The sequence below is a fragment of the Oncorhynchus masou genome, chromosome 13 (genome assembly GCF_036934945.1).
Source record: "Oncorhynchus masou masou isolate Uvic2021 chromosome 13, UVic_Omas_1.1, whole genome shotgun sequence".
Classification (NCBI taxonomy): Eukaryota; Metazoa; Chordata; class Actinopteri; order Salmoniformes; family Salmonidae; genus Oncorhynchus; species Oncorhynchus masou.
Genome location: NC_088224.1, coordinates 76,587,497 through 76,597,464, shown reverse-complemented (window position 1 = coordinate 76,597,464; position 9,968 = coordinate 76,587,497). Strand labels below are relative to the sequence as shown.

The 9,968-nt window shown below is 44.7% G+C and overlaps 1 protein-coding gene across 1 annotated transcript; it reads left to right on the top strand.

The window, feature by feature from the left end:
* Positions 1–307: 307 nt before the first annotated feature.
* LOC135551543 (cis-aconitate decarboxylase-like) lies at positions 308–8,682 on the top strand. Its single transcript, XM_064982748.1, has 6 exons — positions 308–392; positions 931–988; positions 1,611–1,798; positions 2,596–2,688; positions 5,269–5,474; positions 6,328–8,682. Exons 1-6 carry the CDS (start codon positions 375–377, stop codon positions 7,271–7,273), a joined length of 1,509 nt encoding a protein of 502 aa, XP_064838820.1. The 5' UTR covers positions 308–374; the 3' UTR covers positions 7,274–8,682.
* Positions 8,683–9,968: the final 1,286 nt, after the last annotated feature.

Below are 9,968 nucleotides of genomic sequence, written 5' to 3'. Positions count from 1 at the left end.
TCTCTCTGTCCCCCTGTATGCCCCTCCCACCCTTATCTGCCCCCCCCCCCTCCTGCCCCTCTCAGGCCCCCTCCCTGCCCCTCCGTCCCACTCCCTCCCCTCCCTGCCCAGTATCGGGGATCTTTGTCCCTCTGGATTATAAAAGACTGACAGACTTCACCTGAGAGACAACCTGCCTCCTCTTCTACATATACTCCTCCTCCATCCATTCATCTATCCCTCCATCTCACCAACAGATCTATGAGGAAGAGAAATAAGAATTGAGAGAAGGAGGAAAAACAGAGAGAAGAGCCCAAAACGACAAAACAGAGTACAGACAGTCAAACAACGAGGGAAGAATTTAACCACAGAGCGAGTGACAACAGACAGAGAACATGCTCTTCAAAGTACAGGTAAGCACCAGTCACTATTGTCACACTATGCATATAACCTATATGAGAATTATATGAAATGATTGATATTTATAGTATGGGTCTCTCTCTATCCCATTCCCTGTCAGTGTGTCTGGTTAGAGACCGAGAAAGGATGTTGTTGACTGTTGGTGATGTGTGTGGCTGTAATATGAGCTATATGGACACCATGCATTAACTGATTAATCATACATTGATATATGTTAGTCTCTCTCTCTATTCCACTGACCGTCAGTGTGTGAGGTTAGAAGCCGAGAGAGAATAAAGTGGTATGTATGTCTGTCTGTGATTTGTATGGTGAATACTTCAAGACTCAAGCTTTATCATCTTATACGATCAGGTGTTTTTTTAAATAATTTGATGTAGTCATGGGGAATTCTGTTTTAATGACGCACATCACACCTGGCTACACACAGCTCCCCAAGCTGTTTTATGTTCATTCTCTCTCTCTATCTTTCTCTCTATCCGTCTGTCAGGACTGTATTACTGACATACGGCTGTCTGTTTGTGTGTTTGTCAGAGATCCTTCAGACCCATGTCTGCTACACTGAGAGGACTCCACCAGTCTGCCCTGGAAGGTAAGCTCTGCTCAGCACTCTACTCTGTACTGTGTACTCTCTGCTGTCTCCATCCTGTGTTAGGATTTTCCTTTATCACAATATCAAAACACACACACACACACTCACACACACACACACACACACATACAGGAACACGTTAGCGAAGTGTTTCTTTCTGGCTTGGATATGAGAACGCTTATGTTTGACAGTAGTAAATATTGGTCTGTTCTGTTCTATTCATACAGGATGTGTTGGTCAGGTCTATACTGTACATAGACCTAGGCTACATAGACCTACATTGACATAGGCTGTCTGTGTTGGTTCTCTAACTCTCCTCTGTTTCTCCGTCTCAGTTCAGACGTGAATAAACTGAGCTTAGAACATACTGGGGAGGTTTTAAACATTCCTGTCTCCTCCTGTCCTCGTCTCCCTTCTTCTCCCCTCTCCTCGTCAACACCTCTCCCCCTTTCCCTCCCTCCTCCTCTCCCCCTTTCTTCCTTCCCCTTTCCACCTCTCCTCCCTCTCCCCTCACTCCCCCTCCGCCTCCTCCTCTCCTCCCTCTCCTCCTCCTTCCCTCCTCGTCATCCTCCTCATCCCTCTTCATTTCCTCCCATCCCCCTCCTCTCCTCCTTCCTTCCAGTGACACAGCGTCCAGCCTCAGAGGACAGTGTGACGGACAGTTTTGGACAGTTTATCCAGGGTGTCCAGCCCCACCACCTGACCCCTACCCTGATCCACCGTAGCAAGAGGATGGTCCTGGACTCCATCGGAGTGGGACTACTGGGCAGCACCACACACGTCTTCCAGCTGGCCCTACAACACTGTCAGGTGAGATAATAGAGTGGATACTTTATTGCCCACTGGTTACAACAGAAACTTGTCTTCTGCCTTTCCCAACACCCAATATACACACACACACACGTTGAGAGGCACAGGGTCAGCCGCACAGAGCGCCCCTGGATGCAGAGCAATTGTGGGGGGTTAAGTGCCTTGCTCAAGGGCCCAACGGCAGGCGATGGTGTATGGGCTCAGAGACGAGCAGCTTCTCAGCTGCTAGTTCAGTTCCATTCCCATTTTTGTGTCGCCTGGGACTTGAACCAGCATCTTTCAGCTTCCGTTTCTCCTCGTTTCCTTCCCTTCACCCTTCACCATACCCCTAACTGATGTGAAAGCAGATTGCTTGTAGTGATGTCAGTCTACCAGGTTGGCACACCAGTGCAGATGAAGGAGAGGACACAACGTGAAGAGGCAAGGGCTACCCTTACTGACAGCTCTATGAGTCCAGCCCAGTGTTGTAACAATGTGTAAGAGACAGCCTGCAGACAACACACAGTCACTGGAACTAGGGTTAAGGTTAGACAGAGACAGTTGACAGACTACATAACTGTTAGAGGCAGACACTCTGTCATCACTTAGTCAGGACAGGAATGAAGGAATGTACTCTGTAAAAATTGGTCACTCACAGTCCCCATGGTGATTAAGTTAATGTGTAGCTGTGTGGAAACACAGCGTGATATGGACACAGTGTTGTTAGGAAGAGGAGAAAAACAGGTTGTTTTAACAGTTATGTTGTCCATCTGTTCTTTCTCTCTACCTCTCCCTACTATCTCTCCTGTGTCCTGCAGCACATGTATGCTCCCGATGACGTCAGTTCTGTTTACGGACGCAAAGGAATCAGACTCTCCCCAACCCTTGCTGCCTTCGTCAACGGAGTGGCCGTGAGTAGATACATCTACAGTAGATCTGTATAGACATGAGTGTAGATATATGTAAGGTAGAAGAGCATAAACACTGTAGCGGAACCAAAAATCTTACATTTTGACTCATCAGACCAAAGTACAGATCTAATGTCCATTGCTCGTGTACCACAGATACCTTCATGTCTTAAAGTAGTGATGGAATGTTGTTCCTGTTGCTTATTTGAGCTGTTCTTGCCATAATATGGACTTGGTCTTATACCACATCACCACCACCACCACAATCATTCAGCCACACAACCTGGAAAAAGGAAACCCTCAACCTTCACCTTCTGTTTGTGGGTTAGAGTTAAACAGACAGATAGACAGGTCTCAATATGAATATGAAGCGATGATGGGCAGATACAAGCATGTTCACAGATAGAGGCCTAGGCATGCTGGATAATGTCTGCTACAGTTTTTACACTATATCATTGCTGGCTAGGGTTAGTACATTATTGTTAACAGAGAGGGAGAGGCAGAGGACAGAGGACACTATAGGGCTCCTACTACAACAGGCAGGCAGGCAGGCAGGCAGGCAGGCAGACAGGCAGACAGACAGACAGACAGACAGACAGACAGACAGACAGACAGACAGACAGACAGACAGACAGACAGACAGGTCATAAAGTCAGAGTATCCAGCATAACATAAAAACATCCAGCAACTCACATATACTGTGCCTTGCGAAAGTATTCGGCCCCCTTGAACTTTGCAACCTTTTGTCACATTTCAGGCTTCAAACCTATAGATATAAAACTGTATTTTTTTGTGAAGAATCAACAACAAGTGGGACACAATCATGAAGTGGAACGACATTTATTGGATATTTCAAACTTTTTTTACAAATCAAAAACTGAAAAATTGGGCGTGCAAAATTATTCAGCCCCCTTAAGTTAATACTTTGTAGCGCCACCTTTTGCTGCGATTACAGCTGTAAGTCGCTTGGGGTATGTCTCTATCAGTTTTGCACATCGAGAGACTGGATTTTTTTCCCATTCCTCCTTGCAAAACAGCTCTAGCTCAGTGAGGTTGCATGGAGAGCATTTGTGAACAGCAGTTTTCAGTTCTTTCCACAGACTCTCGATTGGATTCAGGTCTGGACTTTGACTTGGCCATTCTAACACCTGGATATGTTTATTTTTGAACCATTCCATTGTAGATTTTGCTTTATGTTTTTGGATTATTGTCTTATTGGAAGACAAATCTCCGTCCCAGTCTCAGGTCTTTTGCAGACTCCATCAGGTCTTTTGCAGACTCCAGAATGGTCCTGTATTTGGCTCCATCCATCTTCCCATCAATTTTAACCATCTTCCCTGTCCCTGCTGAAGAAAAGCAGGCCCAAACCAAGATGCTGCCACCACCATGTTTGACAGTGGGGATGGTGTGGTCAGAGTGATGCGCTGTGTTGCTTTTACGCCAAACATAACGTTTTGCATTGTTGCCAAAAAGTTCGATTTTGGTTTCATCTGACCAGAGCACCTTCTTCCACATGTTTAGTGTGTCTCCCAGGTGGCTTGTGGCAAACTTTAAACAACACTTTTTATGGATATCTTTAAGAAATGGCTTTCTTCTTGCCACTCTTCCATAAAGGCCAGATTTGTGCAATATACGACTGATTGTTGTCCTATGGACAGAGTCTCCCACCTCAGCTGTAGATCTCTGCAGTTCATCCAGAGTGATCATGGGCCTCTTGGCTGCATCTCTGATCAGTCTTCTCCTTGTATGAGCTGAAAGTTTAGAGGGACGGCCAGGTCTTGGTAGATTTGCAGTGGTCTGATACTCCTTCCATTTCAATATTATCGCTTGCACAGTGCTCCTTGGGATGTTTAAAGCTTGGAAAATCTTTTTGTATCCAAATCCGGCTTTAAACTTCTTCACAACAGTATCTCGGACCTGCCTGGTGTGTTCCTTGTTTTTCATGATGCTCTCTGCGCTTTTAACGGACCTCTGAGACTATCACAGTGCAGGTGCATTTATACGGAGACTTGATTACCTACAGGTGGATTGTATTTATCATCATTAGTCATTTAGGTCAACATTGGATCATTCAGAGATCCTCACTGAATTTCTGGAGAGAGTTTGCTGCACTGAAAGTAAAGGGGCTGAATAATTTTGCACGCCCATTTTTTCAGTTTTTGATTTGTAAAAAAAGTTTGAAATATCCAATAAATGTCGTTCCACTTCATGATTGTGTCCCACTTGTTGTTGATTCTTCACAAAAAAATACAGTTTTATATCTTTATGTTTGAAGCCTGAAATGTGGCAAAAGTTCGCAAAGTTCAAGGGGGCCGAATACTTTCGCAAGGCACTGTAGTTGTCAGTATTTGTCACTATTTATTGTCTCATGTGGTAAACCAACTGTGTACACCCACGTTCCTTGTTTTTGTAATTCAAATAACATTTGAATCATTAAATCAATGAGTCTGATAATAACTGTGGTCTTTCCATTGTCTGTCTCCATTGTCTGTCTGTTGTCCAAGATAACTGTATCTGTTGTCTGTTGTGTCTGGGCTAACTGTGCCTATTGTGTGCCTGTTGCGTGTCGGTTGTCCTGTACAGACCCACTCCATGGACTTTGACGACACCTGGCACCCTGCTACTCACCCGTCGGGGGCAGTCCTTCCTGCCCTACTGGCAGTCAGCGATATGCTGCCCAACAACAGAAAGCCTAGTGGGCGGGACTTCCTATTGGCCTTCAACGTTGGGATAGAGGTCCAGGGACGCCTGATGAGGTTCTCCAACGAGGCTCAGAATATCCCCAAGAGGTGAGGACTGGACCATTTCTCTGGTGCTCTCTATGGGGGTATAAAATAAAGTATTCTCAATGCCTACAGGTGTGTTTGTGTGGTATTCTACCAGCCTGCCTCTGGGACAGGAGAGGCTCAGTGGCTAGTCTAATTCGTTTAGTTTAACCGGTGGATTCTCTCGGACATAGGTGTTTAAACACCATTACAGCCGTTCTACTGTGTTTACACTGTGAGAATGCGGTGAAATGACTCATTTGTTAAATCCCTCAATACCGCTAAAACAGACTCTCAGCCACTCCTCCCTACGCAGACCTAAACTGTATCGACCAGATGGCTGTCCTGTCCAGTAGTATTACATTCTGCACTAGGCAGACACCTGTCCTCACTTTAGACAAATGCAGGTTAGCGTTTTTGATTAGGAATCTTGTTCTGGAGGCAGCTCTGCAGAGTGGTCACTATTTGGCACAGGCACAAAGTCATACAATCATACAATCAGATTTGAAACCTAACCTTAACCACACTGCTATCCCTATTGCCTAACTCTATCCTTCAATTAAGACCAAGAAGCTAATATTTGTTTTCATGAATATAGCCAGTTTTGATTTCGCAGCTGGCCTATCTAAGGTGAAAGCGCTCAGTTCTGCCTCCAGGACAAGATCCACGACAGTAAACGTCAACCTGCAAGACAGACATTTGTACTCACTGGCCCAGGAATCATTTAATAATGACTGAGACAGACACTTTACTCAAGATTACTCAATTAGGCTGCTACTAAAATGGACATGTTTATTTTAGTTTAGTCATCAACCTGTGCTTCCAAAACATCTGATCTCTCTCTGTCCCCCCCTCTACACCCTTAACCTCCTTCCAGATTCCACCCCCCCACCGTCGTGGGTACTCTGGGTAGTGCTGCAGCCTGCGCCCGCCTCCTCTCTCTGGAACGCTCTCAGTGTAGCCACGCCCTGGCCATAGCTGCCAGCCTATCTGGAGCCCCCATGGCGAATGCGGCCACACAGTCTAAACCCCTCCACATCGGAAACGCTGCGCGGCTGGGCCTGGAGGCGGCTCTGCTGTCCTCAATAGGACTGGAGGCCTCTCCCAGGGTCCTGGATGACACTTCCGGGGTCGCGGGGTTCAGCGCCTTCTACGAGGACTACGCCCCACAGCCTTTGACCTCTCCTGAGGAGGCGGGGTTGCGGTTCCTACTGGAGGACCAGGACATGGGGTTCAAGAGGTTCCCGGCCCACCTGGGGATGCACTGGGTGGCTGACGCTGCTGCCTCAGTGCACAAGCTACTGCTGGGGGAGCTGGGGTCTCAGGGGATGGGGCGAGGGTCACAGGTCGTAGGTCAGGTGCAGGACATCTTGCTGAGGGTTCCCCACTCCAAGTACATTAACCGTCCATTTCCGGAGTCGGAGCATCAGGCCAGACACTCCTTCCAGTTTAATGCCTGCTCTGCACTGCTGGATGGGGAGGTCACCGTGTTCTCATTCTCCCAGGAGGCACTACAGCGACCCGACCTGCTGGCCTTGCTGGGGCGTGTCCGCGTTGAGCATCCCCATGACAACCCGGCTAACTTTGACAACATGTATGGCGAGGTGCAGGTGACGCTGGTGGGTGGAGATGTGCTGAAGGGACGCTGTGATACTTTCTATGGTCACTGGCGCAACCCTCTAACCAATGAGAGCCTGAAGAAGAAGTTCTGTAGCAATGCTGGTGCGGTCCTACCCATGGAAAAGGTGGAGGGGCTGATTGAGGCTGTAGAGGGACTGGACAGTCTGGAGGACTGCTCACCTCTACTGGCACAGCTGCAGTGAAACACACACACATCACAGACGTGCACACACACATACACACACAAATATACACCTCATCACATCACTCTTTTCTGACCAGCTGATCTTTCTGCATTTCACATCAGGTGTCTATAGATATATACAGGCCATGAGCTTGCATCTTCAGGTGTGCATGACTTACGTTGGTTTTGGATGTTCTGTTTGCCAGTGGTGTAAAGTAGTTAAGTAAAAATACTTTAAAGTACTACTTAAGTAGTTTTTGGGGGTATATGTACTTTATTATTTATATTTTTAACAACTTTTCATTTTATTTCACTACATTCACCACAACATAGTGAATGGCAGCATAGCCTGGTGGTTAGAGTGTTGGACTAGTACCGAAAGGTTGCAAGATCGAATCCCCGAGCTGACAGGGTACAAAATCTGTTGTTCTGCCCCTGAACAAGGCAGTTGTTCCTAGGCTGTTGTTGAAAATAAGAATATGTTCTTAATACTGACTTGTGTAGTAAAATACATTTTGAATGCTTAACAGGACAGAAAAATGGTCCGATTCACACACTTATCAAGGGAGCATCCCTGCTCATCCCTACTGCCTCTGATTTGGTGGACTCACTAAACACAAATGCTTCATTTGTAAATGATGTCTGAGTGTTGGAGTGTGCCCCTGACTATCCGTAAATAATTACAAAATACTACTTTTAGAAGTAAAGTGATATTACTTTTTATACTTAAGGTATATATTTTAATTAAATTTACTTTTGATACTTAAGTATATTTCAAATCAAATACTTTTAGACTTCTGCTCAATAAGTATTTTACTGGGTGACTTTCACTTTCACTTGAGTCATTTTCTGTTAAGGTATCTTTACTTTTACTCAAGTATGGCAATTGGGTACTTTTTCCACCACTGCTGTTTACTATAGTGTCATGAAGGGACTTTGCTTGTAGCATTTTAACACTTTCTACTGTGAGACAAGTTATGATGAAGAATCTACTTCCAATGTGAGGGAAGAGACATTTAACTGCATTGAATGATTTAAAGAATTAAAGCTAAATTAAGTTCAAATTAAGAATCTACCTCCAATGTGAGAGAGGTGGGATAGACTATAGGTGATTAACTTTAACTGTACATTAAATTATCTAAACAATCAAAGCTAAATTATTATAACATACTGTACCTTTTACTGCATCCAGTTATGGATTTACTGTGTTTACTTGACAATGTATCTCTACCGTTCTGTGTGGATTGGGAGAATGGAAACAATTCATTTGAAGGATGGCTGTGCTATAGATGTATATGTACATCAAATTAATGTACTCCATTTTCTTATTCTGTATTTTGAGAGGAGTTAAATTGTCTTATATTATATCAATTGTGTATTATTCTTATTCTATACTTTCATCTCTAAATAAAAAGGTTGAAAACTCTGCATCTCACCTGTTTTCTCCTCTTTGTTTAACTCACTGTATCCGAAGCACTACTTTCACTCTGCTAACAAATATATTGTTTTTAAGATATTGTAAAAACATGAACCACCAACTCAGTGTCACATATTTTCCTGGTTGTAGTTTCTAAGGGAAAATATACATGTTATTTTCTCATCCTCGATTTCAGATCCTAATGGTCAGTATATTATTGTGGTTGGGACATTGTATTCTAGTGAGAGCATAAACTGCCGTTCACTTTTTTGGGTGTGCATATCGGAATGTTTCCACATAGAAATCGTAACACTATCCTACATCAGTTAGGCTACAAGAGAATTGTCATTGCTAATAGCACACCTGCCTGAAAATATGTAGACTATAGCGTTTGGTGAAAGAGACAGTCCTAAAAATACAACCTTTTGCCAAAATTAGCTCATTTATGGAGGAATATTAGCAGGTGCGTGGCGTGCGCTGACCTCTAAATGGGTATTAAATTGCATTCCATTTGCATTGAAGATCCCTGAGAACACACTGGCCTCCATCATTCCTTAATCCCTTAATGGAAAAAGTTTTGAACCATCAAAACTCTTCCTAGAGCTGTCCGCCTGGCCAAACTGAGCAATTGTGGAAGAAGGGCCTTGGTCAGGGAGATGACCAAGAACCTGATTGTCACTCTGACAAAGCTCCAGAGTTCCTCTGTGGAGATGGGAGAACCTTCCAGAAGGACAACCATCTCTGGAGCACTCCACCAATCAGGCCTTTATGTTAGAAGGGCCAGTTGGAAGGCACTCCTCAGTAAAAGGTACATGACAGGCCGCTTGGAATTTGTCAAAAGACACGTAAAGGACTGGAGGAATTTGTTTTCTCATTTTGTCTGTCATAGTTGAAATGTACCCATGATGAAAATTACAGGCCTCTCTCATCTTTTTAAGTGGGAGAACTTGCACAATTGGTGGCTGACTAAATACTTTTTTGCCCCACTGTACCTGAGCACAGGAGTTTCCTGTTTTAGTTTCATTCTATAGGCTTGGAGCAACAAAATGGTGTCATGGTCAGATATTCCAAAGGCAGGGCGGAGGAGGGCTTTGTATGCATCGCGGAAGTTAGAGTAGCAATGATCCGGAATGCAACCAGCTTGTGTCGTGCATTCGATATGCTGATAGAATTTAAGAAGTCTTGTTCTCAGGTTAGCTTTATTAAAATCCCCAGCTACAATAAATGCATCCTCGGGATGTATGGTTTCCAGTTTACATAGAGTCCGGTGAAGTTCTTTCAGGGCCGACGAGGTTTC

Coding starts and splice junctions, on each gene's coding strand:
- LOC135551543 (XM_064982748.1), top strand. Junction 1,799..2,595: donor TGGCCCTACAACACTGTCAG/GTGAGATAATAG, acceptor TGTGTCCTGCAG/CACATGTATGCTCCCGATGA. Junction 5,475..6,327: donor GCTCAGAATATCCCCAAGAG/GTGAGGACTGGA, acceptor ACCTCCTTCCAG/ATTCCACCCCCCCACCGTCG.